The 26,905-nt window shown below is 45.4% G+C and overlaps 1 protein-coding gene across 1 annotated transcript; it reads right to left on the bottom strand.

The window, feature by feature from the left end:
* Positions 1-2,441: 2,441 nt before the first annotated feature.
* LOC148540588 (protein kinase C delta type-like) lies at positions 2,442-24,682 on the bottom strand. Its single transcript, XM_088442856.1, has 8 exons — positions 24,364-24,682; positions 9,236-9,336; positions 8,252-8,422; positions 7,966-8,057; positions 7,071-7,133; positions 6,719-6,857; positions 4,126-4,398; positions 2,442-2,759 (listed from the first exon to the last, which is right to left on the bottom strand). Exons 1-8 carry the CDS (start codon positions 24,680-24,682, stop codon positions 2,481-2,483), a joined length of 1,437 nt encoding a protein of 478 aa, XP_088298982.1. The 3' UTR covers positions 2,442-2,480.
* Positions 24,683-26,905: the final 2,223 nt, after the last annotated feature.

Genomic DNA, 26,905 nt, shown 5'->3' with positions numbered 1-26,905 from the left:
TAGCCATAGTAGTAGAAGTAATAATAATAATAATAATAATAAAACCCGGCCTCCACCTCCCCTAAATAGCCGGCCAGTCACACACCTTTGATGTTTCTTTTTTTTTAATATTATTATTATTATTAATATTAGTTCCATCCTAACTCATCTATCCCCAATTAAATCTCCCCTTAACCCTTCCCCTTAGCAATAATAATAATAGTAGTAATAATAGTTAAAATGATAAAAATAATAGGAATAATAATAGTAATAACAATGAAATAATAATAGTAATAACATCTAATGTATCTAAATTATTTGTAAAAATATAAACATGTTTTAAAAATTCTAAAAACAGAAACATGTTCTTCTTTTCTTCATCATGGCTCTGAAGTGCTGTATAATAACAAAAAAAAAAGTAAGACTTTAATGTGTGTTTTCTATGGTAAAAAACACACACACTACATACAGTATCTTATTCTGTTTGTTGCTGTGTGATCCTGCACTATGGATGCAGAAGGCCTCCAACATGCATTGTCATCTCCTGCCAATATGTCTTATTTCTATACCCAGCACCTTCATCATTAGATCTCTCATATTGTGACTATTCATGATATTAATTATCGGGGTTCGGACCCCGATAATTAACATTCTAACTCGATGCAAGCGCCGAAGCAATTCATCATTGCTCCAGCGTGGAGACAGCTGATCCGAAAATCAGCTGTCTCCCCGAACTGTTTCACTGTTCCTTTCAGAGCAGTGAGACAAGTGCACATGCGTAACCTACAGGTTACGTATGCGCACAAGAGTCCCGTCATCTGGAGAAAGGAGTCGAACAGGGGTGGAGGGATCCGAAAGAACCCTCTTCGCTATCCGGGACTGTTGCGAGGCTGGAGCCGGAGCACTTGTCATCTAAAGATGGCGAATGCTCCCACACTCAAGCCCCGTAAAATATTGTATTTTCGGAGCTTGATTAATTCTGACACCATACTAGTGTATGGGGACAGTGGCCCATTCAGCAAGAGGAAGGTAAGCAGGAGATATCACAGATACCTTCTTGATGAATGGCCCGATAACTTAATTTCTACAATTGCAGGTGAAAATGTTCATTTTCCCCTGCTTTTGTAGAAATTAAGTGATGATGAATAGGCCCCTATATGATGAAGCAAGGGATGCACAGGATGTTATTGTTCATTTACTCATTTAATCAGTATGTGAGGTAATATATTCCCTATCCTGCATTACCTAATATCACATAGACAGCAGGCGCGTAACCAAATGGGATAGGCCATCCCCTTCCCCAAGTTCAGTCATACATTGTGTGGCTGCACAGTGACTGGGTATGAGATCATCTTACACAGTAGCAAACTGATTGGTGGATGGTGCTGGTCATTCACAAGATGGAGTAGCTGGAAGTCTCCATACTTTAATTAGTGAATGTCTGAAACTATCCACTAATCAGAGTGCAGGCTGCTGTCACATGGCCTGTACAGTGCACAGACAGACAGCAAGACACCACAGGAGGGGCAAGTTATTTAATTGTTTCACCCTACAGATATGTGATCTAATTCCATAATAATTATACCAATAAACTTTTGGGAGTGGGCTCAGTCCAGGGGCGTATCTATAATGGGTGCAGGGTGTTTGCGGGGATCATGGGCCCCTGGGTCCAAGGGGGCCACGCACCGCACACCCTGCACCCATAATATTACGTACCTCTCCGGAGTCCCACGTCGGTGCGGGGGTCCTGCGCTGTAAAACGACTGGAAAATGGCCACGGTGGCCATTTTCCCATTGTTCGCGCATGCGCAGTACAGGGAAAATGGACGCCGCTGCAGTGCCCAAAGTCTATAACTCCAGCGCTGGCCACGAACAGCTCAGTGCGCTGCTGGCCGCCGGGCAGAGAGGAGGGGGACCGTGTCAGAGACTGCACACGGGTCCCCTCCTCTCTAGAAATGGCCCTGGCTCAGTCTCATAATTATTTCAGAGATCTGATTTTATATTATATAGAAGGTAGATTTAAATTATATTATGCTGTATTATATTATGTATATTATATTGTGCTGCTAGAGATCTACAGTCTCATTTAGCATTATTGCAGAGATTGGTAAGGAGGGGAATATTCTACATTATAATGTTATCAGAGATATGGGGCCTGATTTTGAATTACAGAGATTGAAGTATGGGGTACTCTATATTAAAATGCCAACAGAGATCTCATGAACAACCATGGCTGTGTATGAATTTAATAATTAAGACACTTTCATAGAGGAGCTGACTATAAAAACTCAAAGTTCAATATTATCATCAGCATCAATCAACTGATTTGCTGAGTGACAGACATGAGCCCTGAGATGTATGTCACCCTCTTAGAATTTACCTTCTTCATCCAGCGAGAAGTCTAGACTATTCCTGCTGGGAGGTGGTGACATAATCTGTAGAGCACATCCTCAGAGGTGACCTCAGAAGAATAGAAAAGAAAATGTGTTAAAATTATACTCTTAACTTATATAGAGAATATACACATAAAATATAAACATGAATACGAAAACCATCAGCTTAAAACCATCTCTTCGTTCCATAACCATCTTCCAGGTGTTAGGCCATCTCGCTCCATGCAGGTGGAAGGCTGGTGTTCTGGGGAAGGTCCTCCAGTTGGAGCCCACATATGAGAACCCTCTGAACAGCTCCTGGTCCATTGAGCTCAGTGGTGTTATCTGAGCCTCTGCTGCTTCCATCTCCTCGATGTTACATCCTCGGGAGCTGTGTTCAATGGTGGGCTACAGGAAGAAGAGACAAATAAACATCCATGTACTAAAATCTGATTTTAAATTCATAAAAGCTAAAAGTGTTAGAAAAAAGTAAGATGTGACATGTATCTATGGATCCGCTGATAGCACAGACTAGTGTAGTGTGGTTCTGCTCAGTGGCCTCTCTATAAAGGGTGCGGGGTGTGCGGTGCATATATTGTAGGCTGCAAAGTCTACTGGGGCCCAAACCATACCAGGGCCAAAACTAGGATTTTTCTCACCCGCGGGAAGGCAGTAATTTGGCCCCTCCCCCCCAAAAAAACAACAAAGAAGACATTTTTTTACGTGCAATGCATGTGCACTCCTGAAAAGGGTGTGTGGTTTCATGTATTACATTACGCAACACAGTAATGCCCACAACACATTATACCACAGTAATGTCCCTTACAACACATTATGCCACACTAATGCCCCTTACACATTATGCCACAGTAATGCCCCTTAGACAGTAAGCCACCTTAATACCCCTTACACATTATGCCACAGTAATGCCCCTTACACATTATGCCATAATAATGCCCTCTTACACATTATGCCACAGTAATACCCTTTACACATTAACCCACCATAATGCACCTTACACATTTATGTCCCCCTTCCTTCCCCGAAGTCTCTCACCTTGTTCCCAGGATTTGAAGCCCCTCACCCTAAAAGTTGGAGCTGCATGCCGCATTGGCAAGCTTACTTTCCAGCTAAGGATTTGGGGCCACATGCCTGCATTGGCAGGCAACCGTCCACAGCCCTTGAGAAACAAACACCACCATCATTCTAATGTGACACCGGTCACGGGCCTATCAGAGCTTGCAGACCGGTAGCCGCTGCTGATTTGCAGCTGGTCCACAAGCTCTGATTGGCGCTACATGAGAATGATTGCAGCTCTGTGTCTCTGCAGGGCAGCGGGCAGCTGCCTGCCAGTCCCGGCATGCAGCTCCAAACCCACACTAACAGCCAGGTACCTTAGGCCCCCGCTCAGCAGCCTGTTCTCAGTGCCCCCAAGACCAGCATCAAGGGCATGTGCCCCCCTAGTAGCTGCCCTGACCATATACCCTGCACCCATGTTCAATACTTAGCTCTCCGGAGTTCCATGTTGGCAGTGGCTGGACTCAATATAATAATGTACATGAAATCACTTATTACATATGGGTGCAGTGTGATTGCAGTTATTTCACTAGCTTAATAAAGCTGGTAATGCCACAGTGCTCACCATGTGGATAGGCTGAGCGATGTCCTCTCATCATAAAATGATAGATGACCATCTTTTTATTATATTTGTAAATGACCCTTATTATCTTTAAATGCATTAATTGTGCAAAACTGCTTTTTTTCCTATACTTACTGGGTCAGGGACATGTGGTGGTGGGAGTCTAAGGGCTTCCAGCGAGACCCAATCCATACGCTGGAACAAAGGATGCTGGCGGATGTTTCCGGTGACTCCCAAACGCCTGGATGGATTTTTACACAGGAGCTGCTTAACGATGTCTTTAGCCACAGCTCCTGCCTTGTGGAACCGTCTGGGATGGTAGCGACGGGTTCCGGTAAACATTTCATTAATGATGACACCAAATGAATACCAATCCACTCCAGCGTTGTACTCCTCTCCTGCCAGCATCTACCATAAGAGAGAGATATTATAGCACATTGTTACTCTATCATTATCTACTATATGCCATGTGTCTGTGTCTCATTGGCACTAGCTCTTTGCTATTATCATCCCACCTCTTTCAGTAGGTAACACTTTGGGCAGCATTCTATTAGCTGAGTCTTTGCCGCAAATTGCTTGAAGTGGCTAAAAACGTCACAACCGTGACTAGGAATGGTCATATAGGGCTTTCTATTGATGGTCACCTTCCATGGTGCCATCGATGATAACCATCGATGGTGCAAAACAAAACATCTATGGAAAACCATTGATGGTTTGCACCACTTGATGGCCACTGCTGCCTAGTAAATAGTGGGTCGCAGGCCAATATAAAACATGGGGTGGGACTTAGCAGGCTACCAGGGGGCACAGCTAAGCTCCTTGGCCCTCATTCAGAGCCGTACGCTCTGAGCAGAGCGCACGCTCTGAATGAGGGCCGGGCTCCATTTTCATGGAGCGTCCTCCTGGACGCTCGTATAGCTGTGGGTCACCACCCACAGGCTATATGAGCGTGCATTGTGATGGTCGCGATGGTCGAGACCATCGCGACCATCGAATTTGCGTGCCGGAGCCTGCGGTTGAGGTTTTCAACCGCAAGCTCCGGAGTGATTTTGGCTCTATCAGAGCCAAAATCACTCCCACTGACATCACTAGTGATGTCAGTGGGCCGGCTTTTGACGGGAGGCGTTCCCGTGGGAACGCCCCCGTCAGGGAGGCACGCCCCTGGCACGCCCACCAAAGGGGGCGTGCTGTCAATCAACATTGACAGCACGCCCCCTTTGATCGGACACAACGAGCGAAGGACTTTCCTTCGCTCGTCGCGTCTGGCGCATGCGCACGACGGAGCTCCCTCCGTCGTGCGCATGCTCAGTCCAAAACATCGACCCACTTGCGAGCGGACAGCCGCTCGCGAGTGGGTCTGAATCAGGCCCCTTGTCTCTCTGTAGAAGAAAAAAACATTGAGCTCCATTGGCTCTCTGCAATCGATAGCAAAACCGTTGCCCATCGGTAGTAAACCTTTAATGCTTGTTAAATATCGATGGTTGATGGCCATCCTTAGCCGTGACTTCCACAGACAGAACTCACAGTGAATCTGCCACTCAGTGATGTTATTAGGGAAGTGTGAGCAGTGTCATTGTGCAGGGCCCTTGGTATGGCACTGTCTCTGTCCCAGGCTCCTGTATTTGGCTTGCAGGGTGCCTGGTCACTACAAACACACACCCTGCAGCCTGTAGAGCTGCCTGGAGTGTCGTAACACCATGAAGTCACATATTCAGGGGCGGGGCTGGCACAGGGTGCCACAGAGTACTTCCCCAGCACTGCTGTCACACATGCTTGCTCCTGGGTAGGCAGGTCAGTGACGCTCTTATTAAGAGTATAATAAAGGTGTGATGACCCAGCTATGAACAGATGGAGGCCAGAATTATTATTTGGGGTAGGTCAGGGACGTGTGCACATTCACTGATGATGATGATCACCAGCACTAGCGACCCACTTGTCAATGAATGATGGCGAATGCACCACCTATGCTGACGGGACATATAGGGCCTGATTCTGAATTGGACGCAATGCCGATGGTCACAGAGTTGGGCAATGTTTTACTACTGCACTTACCCGAAAATCCCTAAAACTCCTACGGCGCATGTGTTACACAGTGTGTGCGCACAAAGACACTGATGAGCCGCACACCATCAGACATGTCTAGGAGAAGTTCCTGGCATTCCTGGGTGGTGACTGGGAGGTGGCTAAACAGATGCACAGAGATGGTCTGTCTTATGGGCATGTCAGTAACGTGTTTGTGTACATGGGTGCTCAATCACTTGTATAATCTGCACCTGCCATAGGGCTGGTATAAGTTTCTATGGTGTGACCGATGGTGGTGACTACAGATGCACCAGGCAGTATTACAGCATCTACATATGCCCATAGTGACATCTCAGTCCTTGCACACACAGATGTACACCAGGGAAGGGCTGTGTAGTGGCATTACATAGTATCACATACGGGCGATCACCAAAGACACAGTCACGTCTGCTCCCACCTCTGACTTAGGCCCATAATGTTTTATTTGTGTGTGGTGTAACCATTGTTTTCTCCATATGGAGAGTTTTTTCTATGTCTTAAAAAAGATTTTTAAATTTTATGCCTAAAAGTGATGTATACACTGTATTTTGCAGTCAAAACAAATGGCAAAAAACATTGATTAATAATATATTAAGTGTATGTGACATCTGCCAGGTGTAAGCCGGAGCATATGCTGCTGATAGTAATAATATATTACACCCCTCACCTCTGGTGCCATATATCCAGGGGTTCCAGCGTAGGCTGTGGCTGTCTGGTCACCAAAGATGTTATCGATTGCCAGGCCGAAATCAGCAATTTTCAGATGACCAGACTCTGCCATCAGGATGTTATCTGGCTTTAGGTCTCTAAAAAGAAATATTTATAATAAATGAGAACTGTTTTGTCTAGTGAGAAATATATACTGTACATGAATTACCAGTAGTATTACAGGAGTCACATTTTGCAGACAGCGCCACCTAGTGATTACAGTGATTTCAGTTCTTACTTTAAGCGTAATAAGAAAGTGCACATCACTGTGACCTGATTATGTATAAAATTGGAATTATTAGTATAATTACCGATGGATGATACCCTTAGAGTGCAGGTGTTGTACACCACATATGATCTCAGCTGCGTAGAACCTTAAAGAGAGGAAATGACTGTAACTTGTTGACATTAGAAAAAGGTAGAAAACCTGATATCCCCACTTACCCCCTCATGTCATAACACTGCCCCTGTCACATGACACCCTGTTATCACTGACACATTCTCAGAACTATGCCCCCACATGATCAGCACATTGATATATATGCATGACATTCCATGATCAAATAGGCCATATATTAGCAGGGCTATCATACAATGGTGGGACCAGGAGATATATAGGGGGTGTGGTCAAATCCCCCTGAAAAAAATTAGTGGAAAATACTATGTGCACCTGCAAAGGGGGGTGTTTATCCCCCTCAACAGCTGGCCCAGGCACCCTGCCAAGCCCCTCAAACAAGTTCAGGCCCCGGTAATTAGTATCTGCTCCCCCTTCTCTCTGTGCCCCTGCATGTTATTCTATCCATACTCACATTCCACATAAAGACCAAATTAAGGTGATCAGACCGTACCTTAATGAAAAGATTACATTGAACATTTGCCATTCCCTGGAGAGGATGGCCCAGGTGTATGGGATGGGGGCATGTACATTAAAGTCTGCATTTTATTTAAGTCTAAATCCTTTCAATGCAGATGTAATGCAGCTCAAAACTGAGTATTATTATCTTAAACAAGCTCTATTGATAAGGACAAGGTACCCAGTAATGTTAGCTGCTGGGCCATCTAGCATCCCAGCTTTGGGTAAAGGTGTAGGGGTAGGAAATACTAAGGGGAATTTATAAAAGGAGTACAACCTTTATACTGTCCCTATCTCTGCACACCCTGTTACAGTTCATTTCAGTACATGTCTGTTGTATTTGAGGTGCTTACGTTGCGCTGGTGATGTCCAAGCAGCCTTTCCTCTGCAGGAACTGGTATAAGTCCCCGCCACTTGCGTATTCCAGACCCAGAAATAGATGGTTCTGTTTGATTGGACACACACAATAGTCATATAATACATTTTATTAGGAGAACATTGCAACAACTCCAAGTGAGCGTACTGGCTCATAGTAACATTATTACCCAAGAAGAGATGAATCCTGTATTTATGTTAAATGTGTAAATATAAATAAAGATCCCAACTAATTATCCTTGTCTAATAAGAAATACACTGTACCGTGGTCTGGAAGGCAAGGTGACCATGGATGAGGAAGGCACTACCAGACGCAACCTCTAGCACCCTGCGCTCCACAAACACCAGCTCCGGGTTCTTCAATAGCAGCTTTCTCTTCTTGATGACCTTCACTGCCAGTCGCTGACCAGTCAGAGAGTCCTCAGCCAGCAGGACCTACAGGTGATAGAGGCATACACACACAATCATAATTCTACTTACATTTTATTACCTCCATACGTATCCAGGTAGCTCCATATCTTTAGAGGTTAGCGGTATATTGTATTTCCAGTGTCATTAAAGAAAAAAAAATTTCATTTTTAGATATTATTTGATTCTATAACAGAGTAGACTGTGGATGACGTTTCTGTAAATGACAATAGTAATATGCAGTCAGCCAGCACAGGAGTAAGGCCTACCTGGCTACTTTCCTGGAATGAGACTCCAGAATATTCCCAGATTAATGATGTGACTGAGGGGAATAGTGCCATTAAGTCCTGCCCACACTGCAGAAAGGGGGGGGCGACAGGGGCGGTCGTCCCTGGGCCCCACACATGGAGGGGCCCCCACACAGGATCAGTGTGACCCTGCCGAGAACAGGTGTCCAGTGACAGTGCCCATGCATACAGCTCAGAGCGGCTCCCGAGTCTTCTCACCGGCGCCATGTGACACATTACGTCCATGACGCCAATTGGAGGACCAGGCAGCAACTCTGCCGGGAGGAGGTCACGCCCGCACGCCGTCACTCAGATAAGTCAGCGGCAGAGTCTTTGGGGGTAGGAGGGGAGAAGGCTTAAGGGGAAGCTCCGTGTGGCTTGAAGGGGCCCCTGCAATATAAGCATTAATCTGGCCCTGCCCCACTGCTTTATGGTGATGCTTAATGACGTGCATGGAATGACAATGATAATATATTCATGATGCCTCCTTTACTACAATGTCTGAGTCACACAGTTGTTACCTGAGTTATGTAACCACAGTCACATGACTTACCTTCCCAAAGCTGCCCTGGCCCAGTAGATGGCAGAAGGACAGCCTCTTGATGTATGTAGAGACTGTTTCTCCAGGAGCAGCTTCCTGAACACCACTTCCTCCTTATAGGGATAAAAAAGTGAACAATGTAACATTTACTATTCAGCGTTAGCGCTCTATTTATTATCATTAGTTTTACTAAAATTAAGTGAAAAAGGGTGTTTTCATACCCTTTTCACATTATTTTAGTTTCACCTAAAGTTACTACAGGGCAATTGGAGTAGAATTTGTAAAATTCTACTCCAACCCCACATATCACTTATTTTTAGTAATCAGATCACATTTCGCATAATTGGAAAAAAAAAAAGTACTTACCTGAGTCCAGGGACCGGAGTTCGGGGCTCCGTTGATGTCCTCCCTCTGGTCAGCTGGTCTACCTTACTGCACTGCGGCCCGGTCATCAGGTGACTGGGTCCCAGTGCAGTATGGGATGTCAGCTGACCGGAGTAATATCACACTACAATCTGCATTCCCAATGCGGATAGTAGTAAAATAGAGCTTTTAGAGGCACATGTAAAATGCATGTACATTATTGTATTACACCATTATGTAACTGTAATGCAGTCAGAATACTGTTGTGTACAGAGAGAGCACATAAACTCAGCCATACAGAGAAAAGTGGGTCATCAATTGCTACTGTTGGAAAAATGGTCAGGGATGGGCTGTGGAGGGGTATTTGCACCTCTGGCTGGTGTCATATTGCTGACCATCCGTGTATCTGGGATATCCTCAGTGGGCCCCATTGCTTAACAATTTAATTGGCTAATATTTTCCAAAAATGACCCCAAAATTGTTGATTTTTTTAAATGATCAAATTATGTAAATAACTGTTTACACCTGATTTGGTAAAACGCAATTAATAAATATGTAGATTATTTAATAAATCAATTTTTGGAACAATTTAAAAGAAGAGTTTTATACAGGTAAAAAAAACTATAGTGATATATATATATATATATATATATATATACCATTTTTATAACTGTATAAAACATAATTTTACTTACACTTATCAGCCCTGCAAAAAGCCAGCAGCAGCAGTGAGTGGGCAATCCTGCTGGGCTGGCCAGGTGAGCAGTGCATGTAAATGGGGAGAGACGAGAATACACAGCATCCCTAAGCCCCTTGAGCTCAGGCTGCAGGAAGACTGTTTTAAAGCAGGGGACTGAGCTATTCATTTTATTATTATTTTGTGGGTTAGTAATTTAATGTTATTGGATAGAGGACTTGGCTATTTATTAGTGTGGAGATATTTAATATAATGGGGATGTGGTCTGGGCTATTAATTTATTGGTGTGGTGGGGTAATCATTTAGCAGTGGATGGGAACTGTTCATTTAATGATGAGGGATATTAATATAATAGTGGCATCTTGGCAATGTCTATTAATTTAAGGTGGGGATGAGGGTTATTTATTAAATATTGATGTTATTATGGGCTTTATAGGATGGAAGGTATATTTATTCATTGGGGATGGTTACATGGGATCCACAGTGGTTATGTTGGTTATGTTGATCCCAGAATGGGAGATGTGAAATGACTGAGCAGTAAGCGCTGTATACCGTGATCACTCGCACTGCCGGCATTCTGTGCTGACTGCCCCAAGTCCTGACAATGCGCCTGTGCTGCTGCGCAGTGTGTAACTTCCCGTATCCCCATACAACTGCATGCCTGAAAACTCTCTGTAACCCTGGTTGTCTCTAGAATATGTCTTATTTATTAATGGCAATGTGAAGGCACAATTGTCCCCTGTGGGCTATATTGCACTTTATACATTATATTGTGTAGGAATAATGTACTATAACTGTGAGGGAGGAGTGCTAGTCCCTTATTTTGCCAGGTGCCTTTGCAATATAAACTTTAGGTGGGGCCAGGGGTGTAACTAGGTATTTAAAGACCCCATAGCAAAAGTTTGAGAAGACCCCTATGTAGGACTGGCCCACAATGGTACAGGGTAGACCCCTGGTGGGCCCCACTGCCCAAGGGCCTACCCTCTTCTCTAGTGCTCAGGTTCCAGACTGTACACTTGAATTATTAATTATACATATGTTAAATTATACTGCATAGGACTATGATGTATTTTCTACAATGCATTGCTGTTATTAATCTTGTACATTATCTTGCATGCATTAGCAGTATTTACTATATAGATTCTTTAAGGGACTCAGACCATGCAATCTTAATGGTTAGCCAAGCCTCTGTGGAGGCTGGCAACAACCCCAAATATGGGCCACTATCACTGCATTCCCCCGGTGGGCCCTTCATGCTCAAGTCCGAGACTGCCCAATGGTAAAAAATATAAGACCTATAACTTTGACAAGGTAGATCAGCCCCCCTCAGCACTGGGCCCTAAAGCAGGTGTACCCCTTGCACCTATTGTAGTTAGTAGGGATTAGCACAAGATGAGATGTCAAGGCTAAAGCAACATGCAGGGCCGGCACGAGGCATGTTCAACCATTGCAGTCGAAGAGGGGTGCCACCCCATTGAGGGCACACCCCTGCCAACCTTCCCGATTTTCAGCAGGACAGTCACATTTTTTGGGCACTGCCCTGCTGTTCCACCCGAAGTGTCCACCCGAAGTGTCCCGTTGGTGGTCGGGAAGTTGGGCACTCCCACCGCCGCAGCTGTGCCGCCTCATAGAAAAGTAATGGACAATACAGTACAGGAAGAGGGCTGGGGGCAGCCCAGCTACTGAAGGAGTGCTGGGCTTGCCCCCAGTCTGACGTTAAATGGGAGACGTGCCATACAGGCACGTCCCCAATTAGCATCACTTAGGGGGCATGGTCAACGATAATTAGGCCACGCCTCCTTTTTGGGCGCTCACGACTTTACCGAGCGCATGGTGAGGGGCATCGTATTCCCTCTCCACACAGGGCGTGACTCCTCCTCGAGCCGGCCCTGGTAACATGCAATAGTATGTGGAGTTGCAGCAACTCAAGGGGGAGCATATTACAGTAAACAGACCTAAATACATAAAAAACGCTATAAAGTATTCAGTTATACCCCAAGTATTTCATTAATGTAGAGGTCAGATTGTATGCTGTGCTCCATTTTTGTATTGACATTTAAAATACTCCCCGGAACTACAATGAAACATCTTACAATGGAATTGTTTCCTCTATGAGTAACAAGTAGACATAGCTTATTAGGAGCATCTCCACATAATTGTGGGCTATGCAGGGATTGTGCATATGTGTAAATACACCTGTATATTCAGGAGGATCTCTTGCACCAGGGAAAGGGCTGACACAAGTGAGAACTGAAAATAATGACAGCTATGAAGCCAAGGGTACAGATTGTAGCAGTCCAGTCACAAGGATGCATACAACTCAGTGTGTGGGTGATATCTGTATTTAGGGCCTGTTTCATTATAGATCGCTATTGCGATCGCAGCTGTGATAATGCATGCAGTTCTGCTGCAAAATATGCTAATGTTTGCAACCACTCAGCCAGCATAGAGACGCCCACTACCGCTTTCTCACATCCGTAATACCTCTCAGTCCTGCGTATAAAGCGGTAACAATGAGTAACATCGGCCCCTCTAACAGAATTACAGCAGGTCTGACCTGTCCCAGGAATTGAAACAAACAGATCACAGGTGCACAACCCCAAATTACTAATTATATATAAATACATTTGAAATCAAATTTTGCAATCGATAGAGCTTTTCGCATAATCATGGCCAAGGTTATGGGCCTACCCACCATATCCAGGTAACCTCTTTAGGGTAGGTCCCTAACATACTAGGGGTCAAATCCAGATCGCACGACACCCCCAAACTAGCCCAGCTAAGCCACCTTAGGGCACCGCCATAATAGGAAAAGTGAAGTGTAAAAGAAATAGTTAAGAGCAGCCACAGCTGCATATATATATATATTCAGGGTGTGCAGTCCAGGAATCTTTCCTATATACTGAATCTTTCCTGTCTCAGGAATTGCAAGTTCCGTTGCATGCAGTGAGTACTCAGGCTGCATATGTCGTCACAGTAGCTAATGTATGCACACCCATGTAATGGCGTTCAAACGGACAGGCACGCCTGGGTTTCTCCTACCACTCCCTCGTCACCACCCCCAAACACTGACATCCCATCACTCACTCTGCGATGGCTTTCTATCTGCGTGTGTAAATGCAATGCTAACCTTCACATGCGTACTGCGGTGCATGCGCAGTATGCACCATTGACCGATATGCGTATGCAGTTGCAATCCATGCTGTTTCAGGCCCTTAGTTCCATATATGCAATGCTGGAGCTATTATGGCCAACTCGCATTGCACTCTGCATTTAGAACCAGACACATGATCATTATCCAGCTGCATGCAGTCAGCTGTAATCATGCGTGTAATTAACCAGTTTATTTAAGGTGGTAAAAGATTATGGTTTTACAGATGCAGCAAAGTTTGTTGCAGCAAACAGAATGTATTATGCTATTTATTCATATAACCCGGGTTACTGACAGCTTAACTCAGACCCTCCAACGCATACTTGTCTACTCTCCCAGAACTCTCCCGATAATCGGGTGCTGCTCCCGGCACCCCGCAAGACTAGGCAAGTCCCCCGGAATGGCCTCCGCCATCTCGCAAACCCGCAAAAGTGGGCGGTCCGGGGGTGCGATGATGCGATTCGCGCTGAATTTCGTCATCGTAGCCCCACCCCCTGCCTTATAATGCCAGTAATACTGGCATTCTAAAGTGGGGGGTGGGGCCACTATGATGCGATCGTGTCGGCACGCCCTCGCTCCGCCTACCTGAACCGCCCCCACCCTCCCTGCTGGATGGACCTGGCAGCCCCCTCCCGAAGCCCCCTGCAGAAAAGTCGGTAAGTATGCTCCAACGTGACCATTCCATTAGGAATAAAATACTCTGCTCCTGGACTTCCCTCTTAATTTATGATTGCAGACACCTGTGCTGAAACACCTGTCTCATCAATTACCTAGTTCAGCACAGGTGACTGCAATCATACATTACGTGGGACCCTAGGAGCAGAGCATTTTGTATCTAATGGAATGGGTCATGTTAACTGTGATTCAAGATATCAGAGGTTTAGTTGTGACAAACCATTTACTGCACTAAATCCTGCCCCATATGTAAATAACAGGATAAAACCACATACTCTTCAGCAGTAAACATATACCTATTGTAGGCAGCTGTAAGGTGCCCATGCAGGAGAGCACAATCTCTTTCTCATAGTAATTATGCCTGCTGCCCCTTTAAATTAAGCATCCTATTTCCATAGCCATGTAACAGCACTGGGTGTGGTTATCATTATCTAGTCCCCTATGCCCGATATCCCCTAACAATGCATGATAAAAGGGAAATGTTGCATTTTCTATCTAGAAGGAGTAATCACCCCCTCCCTCGGACACCTAGTGATTGCATTATGGCTGGTGGGGCAATTTAAGGCTTGGTGGGGCTAGGCAGCTGCAGAGGTAAGAGGTAGGGGTGTGCACCGGCCACTTTTCGTGTTTTGTGTTTTGGTTTTGGATCTGGATCTTTCTTCGTGTTTTGGATCTGGATTGGTTTTGCCAAAACCACCCTTCCGTGTTTTGGGTTCTGGGTTTTGTGTTTTGGATCTGTATTTTTTTTTTAAAAAGCATAAAAACAGCTAAAATCACAGAATTTGTTGGTTTCTCTGCTCCTATGCTATTATTAACCTCAATAACCTTAATTTCCACTCATTTCCAGTCTATTCTGAACACCTCACACCTCACAATAGTGTTTTCATGTCCAAAAGGTTGCACCGAGGTAGCTGGATGACTATGCTAAGCGACACGAGTGGGCGGCACAAACACGTGACCCATCTAGGAGTGACACTGCAGTGGCAGACAGGATGGCAGTTAGAAAAACTAGGCCCCAAACTGTACATAATGCAAAGAAAAAAAAGAAGTGCAAGATGGAATTGTCCTTGGGCCCTCCCACCCACCCTTATGTTGTATAAACAGGACATGCACACTTTAACAAATCAATCATTTCAGCGCCAGGGTCTGCCACACAACTGTGGCTGAAATGATTGGTTCGTTTGGGCCCCCACAAAACAAGCTGGCAATTAATGTGTCCCTGCACAAACTGGCTCTACGGAGGCAAGATGTCATCCTCATCCTCCTCATCCACCGATTCCTCACCCTCTTCAGTGTGTACATCCTCATCCTCACAAAGTATTAACTCGTCCCCACTTGAATCCACCACCACAGGTCCCTCTGTACCTTCTGGAGGCTGGTCTGCCTGGAAGAGCTGATAATTCATTTTGATGAACATCATCTTCTCCACATTCTGTGGAAGCAACCTCCTACGCCTTTCGCTGACAAGGTTCCCGGCTGCACTAAACACTCTTTCGGAGTACACACTGGAGGGGGGGCAACTCAGGTAAAATAGAGCCAGCTTGTACAGGGGCCTCCAAATTGCCTCTTTTTCCTGCCAGTACAGGTATGGACTGTCTGACATGCCTACTTGGATGCTGTCACCGATGTAATCCTCCACCATTCTGTCAATGGTGACAGTATCAAATGCAGTGACAGTAGACATGTCAGAAATTGTTGCCAGGTCCTTCAGTCCGGACCAGATGTCCAAACTTGGTCCTGCCTGCCCTGCATCACCGCCAGCGGGTTGCTTAGGATACCTAAGTTTTTTCCTGGCAGCCCCAGTTGCGGGAGAAAATGAAGAAGGAGCCGTTGACGTGTCACGTTCCGCTTCAGCTGACAGTGTGTTCACCAGCAGGTCTTTGCACCTCTGCAGGCTTGTGTCGGCCGGAAAGAGAGACACCACATAGGCTTTAAACCTAGGATCAAGCACGGTGGCCAAAATGTAGTGGTCTGATTTCAACAGATTGACCACCCTGGAATCCTGGCAAAGCGAATGAAGGGCTTCATCCACAAGTCCCACATGCCGAGCGGAATCGCTCCGTCTTAGCTCCTCCTTCACTTTCTCCAGCTGCTTCTGCAAAAGCCTGATGAGGGGAATGACCTGACTCAAGCTGGCTGTGTCTGAACTGACTTCACGTGTGGCAAGTTCGAAGGGCTGGAGAACCTTGCACAACACGGAAATCATTCTCCACTGCGCTTGAGTCAGGTGCATACCCCCTCCTTTGCCTATGTCATAGGTGGATGTATAGGCTTGTATGGCCTTTTGCTGCTCCTCCATCCTCTGAAGCATATAGAGGGTTGAGTTCCACCGCGTCACAACCTCTTGCTTCAGGTGATGGCGGGGCAGGTTCAAGAGTGTTTGCTGGCGCTCCAGTCTTCGGCACGCAGTCGCTGAATGGCGAAAGTGGCCAGAAATTTTTCGGGCCACCCAAAGCGTCTCCTGCACGCCCCTGTCGCTTTTCAGAAAATTCTGCACCACCAAGTTTATTGTGTGAGCAAAACATGGGACGTGCTGGAATTTGCCCAGATGTAATGCCCGCACAATATTGGTGGCGTTGTCAGATATCACAAATCCCCAGGAGAGTCTAAGTGGGGTAAGCCACTGGGCGATGATTTCCCTCAGTTTCTCTAAGAGGTTGTCGGCGGTGTGCCTCTTACTGAAACCGGTGATACACAGCGTAGCCTGCCTTGTAACGAGCTGGCGTTTCTGAGATGCTGCTACTGGTGACGCTGCTGCTGTTGCTGCGTAAGGTGATACATCTACCCAGTGGGCTGTCACAGTCATATAGTCCTTAGTCTGCCCTGTTCCACTTGTCCACATGTCCGTGGTTAAGTGGACATTGTGTACAACGGCATTTTTCAGGACACTGAGGACACTTTTTCTGACGTTTCTGTACAGTCTCAGTATCGCCTGCCTAGTGAAGTGGAATCTAGACGGGATTTGGAACCGGGGACACACTACCTCCATCAATTGTCTAAATCCCACTGCACTAATGGCGGATACCGGACGCACGTCTAACACCAACATAGCAGTCAAGGCCTCAGTTATACGTTTTGCTTCAGGATGACTGCTGTCGTACTTCATCCTCCTCGCTAAGGACTGTTGGAGGGTCAATTGTTTAGTAAAAGTAGTGGTGTTCCTACTTCCTCTCTGGGATGATGAACGACTCCCAGCAGCAGCAATAGCAGCAGCGGCAGCAGTAGACGTAGCAATGCAGGATCCTCCAGAGGAATCCCGGATAGGAGAGTCAGTCATGCCAGTGAGATGGCCTGCAGGACTACTTCCGATCCTGACTAAGGAGGAAATTGACGAGGAGGGAGTTGACGGTGTGGTTTGCAGGCGCTTGGATACAACAGGACAACGGGATTTAGGTGTCCCTGGACTGCTTACGGTCTTAGCCAAAGTTTCTGAACTTGACAGTAACTTTTTATGAACGCGCTGCAGGTGCCGTATAAGGGAGGATGTTCCTAGGTGGTTGACGTCCCTACCCCTACTTATTTCACCTTTACATATGGTACATATGGCAAGACAGTTGTTGTCCGGATTTGGATAGAAATATTGCCAGACCAAAGAGGTGGAATGTTTGGTCTTCTGCCCAGGCATGACCGTGATGGGCTTTTTCATCCCACGGACAACAACTGTCTCCCCCGGAGCCTGATTTAAACAAACCACATCACCATCAGAATCCTCCTCGCCAACTTCCTCCTCAGCGCCAGCTACACCAGTATCCTCATCCTGTTGTACTTCAACAGTGACATCTTCAATTTGCATATCAGCAAGTGGACTGTGGGTGCTCCTTTCAGCACTTGCAGGGGGCGTGCAAATGGTGGAAAGAGCCACCTCTTCACGTCCAGTGCTGGGAAGGTCAGGCATCGCAACCACCACCACACTTGGACTCTCCTTGGGGATTTGTGATATCTTCTTAGAAAGCACAGTTCTTCGCTGTGCTTTTGCCAGCTTAACTCTTTTGATTTTTTTAGTGGGAGGAGGGCTTCCATCGTCATGTGAAGCTGAACCACTAGTCATGAACATACTAGGGATCGACCTTAGCCGTTCCTTGCCACTCCGTGTCGTAAATGGCATATTGGCAAGTTTACGTTTCTCTTCAGCTGATTTAAATGTCTTTTTCAAGGTCATTTTCCTGAACTTTGCCATTTGGGATTGTATGTGCCCTCTACTATGACATTGGGCATCGGCCTTGGCAGACGACGTTGATGGCATGTTATCGTCTATGTCATGACTAGTGGCAGCAGCTTCAGCACTAGGAGGAAGTGGTTCTTGATCTTTCTCTATTTTATTTTTATCGGAGAAAGTTTGGTCCTCCATTTATGTTATATCGATTTGATATATACGTGCGGCTAAACACAGAAAATAATTTTTTTTTTGGTTTGGACTGGAGTGTACTTTGTGGGTTACAGCACCCTTTAACGGTCAAGCCAGCCGGCCCTTTACTTATGACACAGGCGCACTCTTGGCACTACTTTGTTGATGCACGTGCGGCTACTGCGCACACAATTCACAAACACAGAAAATAATTTTTTTTTGGTTTGGACTGGAGTGTACTTTCGGGGGTTACAGCACCCTTAACGGTCAAGCCAGCCGGCCCTTTACTTATGACACAGGCGCACGCTTGGCACTACTTTGTTGATGCACGTGCGGCTACTGCGCACACAATTCACAAACACAGAAAATAATTTTTTTTTGGTTTGGACTGGAGTGTACTTTCGGGGGTTACAGCACCCTTTAACGGTCAAGCCAGCCGGCCCTTTACTTATGACACAGGCGCACGCTTGGCACTACTTTGTTGATGCACGTGCGGCTACTGCGCACACAATTCACAAACACAGAAAATAATTTTTTTTTTGGTTTGGACTGGAGTGTACTTTCGGGGGTTACAGCACCCTTTAACGGTCAAGCCAGCCGGCCCTTTACTTATGACACAGGCGCACGCTTGGCACTACTTTGTTGATGCACGTGCGGCTACTGCGCACACAATTCACAAACACAGAAAATAATATTTTTTTTGGTTTGGACTGGAGTGTACTTTGGGGGTTACAGCACCCTTTAACGGTCAAGCCAGCCGGCCCTTTACTTATGACACAGGCGCACGCTTGGCACTACTTTGTTGATGCACGTGCGGCTACTGCGCACACAATTCACAAACACAGAAAATAATTTTTTTTTGGTTTGGACTGGAGTGTACTTTCGGGGGTTACAGCACCCTTTAACGGTCAAGCCAGCCGGCCCTTTACTTATGACACAGGCGCACGCTTGGCACTACTTTGTTGATGCACGTGCGGCTACTGCGCACACAATTCACAAACACAGAAAATAATTTTTTTTTTGGTTTGGACTGGAGTGTACTTTGGGGGTTACAGCACCCTTTAACGGTCAAGCCAGCCGGCCCTTTACTTATGACACAGGCGCACGCTTGGCACTACTTTGTTGATGCACGTGCGGCTACTGCGCACACAATTCACAAACACAGAAAATAATTTTTTTTTTGGTTTGGACTGGAGTGTACTTTCGGGTGTTACAGCACCCTTAACGGTCAAGCCAGCCGGCCCTTTACTTATGACACAGGTGCACGCTTGGCACTACTTTGTTGATGCACGTGCGGCTACTGCGCACACAATTCACAAACACAGAAAATAATTTTTTTTTTGGTTTGGACTGGAGTGTACTTTCGGGGGTTACAGCACCCTTAACGGTCAAGCCAGCCGGCCCTTTACTTATGACACAGGCGCACGCTTGGCACTACTTTGTTGATGCACGTGCGGCTACTGCGCACACAATTCACAAACACAGAAAATAATTTTTTTTTGGTTTGGACTGGAGTGTACTTTCGGGGGTTACAGCACCCTTAACGGTCAAGCCAGCCGGCCCTTTACTTATGACACAGGCGCACGCTTGGCACTACTTTGTTGATGCACGTGCGGCTACTGCGCACACAATTCACAAACACAGAAAATATATTATTTTTTTAGCACTTGGGGGGAGCGCCCCTGATGGACAGAGCACCCCCTGGACAACACTACAGCTCTTCTTTAGGACTGGGACACTGCACAGGACTTTGGAGTGGACACAGCCCCTATGGAGAACTGACTGCACAACACAGTCCAGCCAGCCCCTATGGACTTTGAAGTAGTGGACACAGCCCCTATTAACAACAGCAGCACAGCACAACACAGCCAGCCCCTATGGACTTTGAAGTAGTGGACAACAGCAGCACTACACTACACTACACTACACAGCCCTAACTCCCACCCTCCCTCTTCACTGTCCACAGCCGAGTGAGAAAATGGCGCCGACGCGGGTACCTTATATAGGATCCAAAACCCGCGAGACTCGGCAGGCGGGATGATGACGTTTTGCCTCGATTTCAGATCCGAGTCAGGCGGGAAAAGTCGAGCCTGACTCGGATCGGACTCGGATCGGGGGGGCTCGGGGGGGTTCGGATTTTAGAAATCCGAACCCGCTCACCCCTAGTAAGAGGACTGCAGATGAATAACATAGGGATAAATCACATACCTACAGTATAACCTAAGGCCATCAGGCTGAGGGGGAGGATATACAGATTAGGGGGACATGACAGCAGAAAAGAAGCTACAGAAGGTCACTAAGGGTATATCTTCAGTTGAGCCATGGGCAGGGCCGCCAACAGAAATCTTGGGGCCTGGTACACTGATATCTCTGGGGGCCCCCCTCGACCTCCTCGCCCACACATATCTCCCCTGCATTTGCTAAAACATAAGTTACAGCTATACATTGAACAGAGATACCCCCATATATATATTAGCTATACACTGAACAGAGATACCCCCATACATATTACAGAGACAATCAGCCTTTGTCACCCCTGTATTGCCACATAATGCCAACACCACTACTGCAAGTCATGTGTTGAGGAAGTAACTACATTATCATCTATAACTTGCCAAGGACCCCACGATAGACAGATATATAGATAAATAGATAGATAGATAGATATGAGATACATAGATAGATAGATGTGACATAGGTAGAGAGATAAATATGATATAGGAGACATAGATAAATAGATGAGACAGATATGACATAGATAGATAGATGCATACCTCCCAACATTCTAACTTAGCTAGGTGTCTATGGAAAATGGGAAAGAGCCTCGCAATTTCCCCCGTTATCGTCACTTTGGGGGACGTGCTTTGGGAGAGCGGTTTGTGGTCTCCCCAACTTCCCCCCCACCGCGGGACACTATGGCCCGCGGGTGGGACAGCGGGACAGTCCCAGAAAAACGGGATGTCCCGCATTCGGTTGGGAGGTATGTAGATGTGATATAGCTAGATATGAGATAGAAAGATAAATATGAGTTAGATAGATAGATCGATACTGTAGATAGATAAATATGAGATGGATGGATGGATAGATAGAGTAGATACTGTAGATAGATAGCTATGCGATAGACAGATAGATATTAGATAGATAGATATTATATAGATAGATAGATATTAGATAGATAGTTATGAGATAGATAGATAGATAGATAGATAGATAGATAGATATGAGATAGATAGATAGACCATTTTAAAGCCACCCTCTGCTTATACCCATTTTTTTATATTATATATATTTGGCAGTAGCAGCACAGCGTTTTTGTTTTAAATAATATCCCATAATATTCTATATGTAAATCCAATGCAAAACTAATTAAATTAATTGATTTGCTTACCGCATCTCACAGTTAGTGTGTGTTTCAGTCAGCTGCTGCGCTGCCATTCAGTGACTGTCAGATGCTATGGACTGGTTGGGACTGCCAGCCAGGGAGGGTCAGGTGTCATAGATAAGTGTCATAGATAGGATTCTGTAGTGTGGAGGGACTGGAGTGGTGGTGCTGCAGGGCCGCTTATGGACAGTGCATATGGATTAGTTTTGCATTGGACACCATTACTGTGGGGGGCTACTACTGGGGGCACCATTACTGGGGGGGGGCTACTACTGGGGGCACCATTACTGGGGGGGGGGGCTACTACTGGGGGCACAATTACTGGGGGGGCTACTACTGGGGGTACCATTACTGGGGGGAGCTACTACTGGGGACACCATTACTGGGGGGGGAGCCACTACTACTGGGGACACCATTACTGGGGGGGAGCCACTACTACTGGGGACACCATTACTGGGGGGGAGCTACTACTACTGGGGACACCATTTCTGGGGGGGACGACTACTACTGGGGACACCATTACTGGGGGGGACGACTACTACTGGGGACACCATTACTGGGGGGGAGCTACTACTACTGGGGACACCATTACTGGGGGGGACCTACTACTACTGGGGGCACCATTACTGGGGGGAGCTACAACTACTGGGGGCACCATTGCTGGGTGGGAGCTACTACTACTGGGGACACCATTTCTGGGGGGGAGCTACTACTTCTGGGGACACCATTACTGGGGGGGAGCTACAACTGGGTGCACCATTACTGAGGGGGCTACTACTGGGGGTACTGCATTGGGAGGGGAAACCTCTACTGGGGACTACTACTAGGGGGAAACTACTACTAGGGGACCACTACTGGGGGCACTAAATAGGGAGAACCACTACAGGGGGCCCTGTATAGGGGGGATCACTGTTGGGGGCCTGCATAAGGGGGACCGCTACGGGGGCACTGAATAAGGGGCTGCATAAGGGGGACCACTACTGGGGGCATTGCATACTGGGGGTATTGTATAAGGGGAACTAATGGGGGGCTGCTTAAGGGGGACCACTCCTGGGGGTACTGTAAAAGGGGTACTACTATGGGCCTGCATAAGAGGGACCACAACTGGGGACATTGTATACTGGGGGTACTGTACAAGGGGCACTACTGGGGTTAAGGTGCATATGGAAAGGAATGGTCAGAGTGACGATAAAGGTGTGTCATGTTGACACGCCCCATTTTTAAGTGACCACGCCCATTTTTCCGCCATTTTTAGCCTTCCCGGTGCTTCTCTGGCTTGAATACATACTGCTTATCTTCCCAACATGTTCCTCCGACTCCAAATTGGAGTTTCTATAGAGGAGTGTATAAAGAGGCGCAATATTAAAAAGCTCAGGGATGGGCTATATATAGATATATATGCATTTTTTTACAAATCTGTGTCATTATACTGCTGGGAACGGCTACAGGGACTGATTGTACAAGATCCCTCTATCCTGGTTGTTTTCAGGCTGAAAGAAGGATTTTTCTTCATATGACGCTATTCTGAGATGACATTATATAAAATAAGCGTCTACACCTTTATTTAATGTTTTGATGCTTGATGAGTTGCAAAAATATTAAAGAACTGTAGGGAGCAATGGCTTCCGCTCTACAGTGTGATACTATGCGAGCTGGTATTAATGGAGAAGATAATTGCGTTATCTTCTCTGGTAACACTTTGCTGTATAGTGGGAATAGTACTGAAAAATGTGGTAACACTCATATCCGCATTGTTTAGTAGAAATGTGTTTGCTGAATAGAGCCCCAACTGTGATATTTTTAGGAAAAGCAACAGATCATTATCTGCATAAAAAAAAGACTAATAACAGACAGTCCCAGGTAGTCCCTTGAACAGCAAAGTACATTTTTTGTATTTATTAATGCATATGTTTATCCATATAAATTAAGGTTGTTTATTGATTAATGCACATTTCATCACTGTAGTTCTTTTTCATAGAATATATGAAACTGTTTTTCTTTATATACTACACTTTAGCATTAAGCAAGTTCTCGTTGGAATTACCACAACCCCACTAATGGCAGTATATCACCTCGCTAGTGGTTGGCCTTACCCCTAAGTGGGACCCATGATTACATTCCCTTTAGGGGCAGTAGATGTAGTCTTGGACCATGCTAACTTGAGTAAACAGAGACCCAAGAGATGGAAAATAACAGATAAAGAAGACTTATAGCCAAATTAAACACATATTTCTAATTATATTCATAATTTCAGCTGCAAATCCTAATATTGTTATACTGCATGTGATGGCCATAAATGATTACCTCAGATAATATTGAATAATTACTTCATAAAGGTTATCATATTTACCACCAGGCAAAAGGTACATAATTTGTCGGATGTGCGATTCTCATAGGAAATGGGTGTGGTAATTGTGGATAATGGGAGTGGTCTAAACTGTCCAGATTGTTTTTGTTGTTTTCTTGTAAGGTTTGTATTATTCCAAGTCTACTGGTTGTCATGTCTTATATATTGATACGGCCATACCTGCTCGTTCTTGTCTCCTTCTAGAGTCACCAAAGCGAATGAACTCCCCAGATGTTTTCCTTCTCTTCCTGTCTGCAATCATTCCACTGTCTATGCCAATTTCTTCTATCTGATCCTCTCTCTTCCTCCTCTTATCACTGTTTTGGTTGGTATAATCCATAGAAAAAAATTCCTGGCTCCCATCATCAGAGCTGTTTTCCACATGCAGGCACTTCTTCCTTCCTTTCGTGCGAGACTCGGTGGAAATCCTCTTTCTGGCCTTCTTGATGGCCCAAGACTCCTCCAAACTGTCAGATATCTTTCTTTTCTTCAAAACCATCATCTTCTTTCTTCTCTTGTAGATAGAAAACTCCTCATCCTCTGAGCTCCTGGCTTCCTCCAGATGCGACGCCATCCTGCCAACAGTCCAACTGTCTCTGACTCCCAACTGCCACTCAGAGTTTTGAAAGTAAACAGCAGCAGGTGATCATGTGACAGCAGCATGGCAGCTGATGATGGCACCAGCTATACTTTACCAGACAGCCCACCACCATAGATGATGCCCATCTCATGTAGCTAACTTGTAGCTGATACTGTTACTTCTCCTATTACAATCAATTGATGTTGACAAATGCTTGAAGTTACAAATCAGGGTAATTAAAAAAAACATTAATTCATATACATTTTTGAGCTTGGAAGAGGGCCTCTGTGGCATCACTGACAAATCTCCTTGCTGGACTGACGCAGATGGTGTTTCGCTTGTATCTTTTATCATGGATGCTGTTTCATGCTGATTAACTATAGAAGGCTAGCTTGTATAGTAAAGAATTTAACCTTTCAGACCTAGAAATTGAATAAATTATAGAGGCTTAAGTAGAAGTACGTATCAGCAACAGCATGACGCACAGTCACAGTGTCCTCTTTAGGGCCATATTCAATTTGAAGAGAAAAGTCCGCCATCATCGCCGTTTTTTGCAGGGATAAAGTATTGGGCGCATGCCCGCTTATCCCCATATTCAATTTGGATCCGGCGAAAACTGTACCCGGCGGAAAGGTAAGTATCGAAAAGTGCTGTTTGTTTTTGGGGAAATCATGCTGTCAACCCCCAAAAGATGTTCTGACATGGGGGATCACTTTGGGTACCCCCGATTTGGCCTGCTGAAGATAGTCTGGGTTTTTACATAGCCGTGGCAGGTGCATAACTGCGCCTGTGAAGAACTAGTGAAGAATAGCACTTAGGCATTGTTATTTTTACTCTCCAAAAAAAGCTATCAAATTTGGGGCACATGAAAATGGGTACAAGCATATTTTTAAGTTCCTAAAGTTATTTTTTAAAATTCTTCAAAAATGCACCTGCCGCTACCAGCCGCATTCTAGAAAATGCACCTGCCGCTACCAGCCGCATACATGGGAAACCCCCCTGAATTATTTTCAGTAGTTTAAAACTTTTTCCCCAATATTTTTTTTTTTGCCCCCAAAATGAAAGTATATTTTTTGGGGTGTCCTGAGAATTTTTAAAAATGTTTTTTGACACAGATGACTTTTAGGGGACATTAAAAAGGCTGCAGGCTATTTTCTTTTATTCTGCACCCCAAAACCCCAATTCTGCACTTTTTTCACCATGTATTACATGGAGAAAACATATACCCATTTTTTTTTACAAAGACTTTTCGCACCGGCGAAAAGTCTTTGAAATTGAATATTGGGATAATTGAAACAGGTGAAAATGACGTCATCAGCGATAAATTATCGCCGATGACAGACTTTTCGCCCCATATTGAATATGGCCCATAGTTGTTGTTGGTGGTGGAGTTTTAGAACTATTCTGCTGGCTGCACCTGAAAAACTCTTGAAAACAAAGGGTTACCCGGCAGTCATTTCTCATCCCAAGGGTCTTTTTCCTCTAATATTGATGATAACAGTTTATTTTTTAAATAGCCTATACAGTAGTTATTATATTACTCATAAACATTTGACCTGCAGTTACCAGTGGTACACGCAGGGTGGTGCTTATGAGCACCCAAAACTGTAAGACGCGAGAGCGGGTATCATATTATTAAGCCCTGGACCAATATGATGTGATTCCTTTCCTGCTAGGGAGAGGAGCCTAATGACATGGTGCCTGGACCTGTCTTCATCTACAACCCACAGCTGCTGCAAGGTATGTGTGTGTGTGTTTGTATTGCATATGCATGTTTGTGTTTAGATATATATGTGTGTATGTGTAATACACTGTACACGTGTGTGTATACACATATGTATGTTTGTATATATATATATATATATATATATATGTCTGTGTATGAATATATATATATATATATATGTGTGTGTGTGTGTGTGTGTATATATTAGGGGTGAGCGGGTTCGGATTTCTGAAATCCGAACCCCCCCGAGCCCCCCCGATCTGAGTCCGATCCGAGTCAGGCTCGACTTTTCCCGCCTGACTCGGATCTGAAATCGAGGCAAAACGCCATCATCCCGCCTTCCGAGTCTCGCGGGTTTTGGATCCTATATAAGGTACCCGCGTCGGCGCCATTTTCTCACTCGGCTGTGGACAGTG

Source organism: Taudactylus pleione, unplaced genomic scaffold (genome assembly GCF_031769625.1).
Source record: "Taudactylus pleione unplaced genomic scaffold, aTauple2 ptg000018l, whole genome shotgun sequence".
Classification (NCBI taxonomy): Eukaryota; Metazoa; Chordata; class Amphibia; order Anura; family Myobatrachidae; genus Taudactylus; species Taudactylus pleione.
This window is presented reverse-complemented; position numbering and strand designations above follow the sequence as displayed.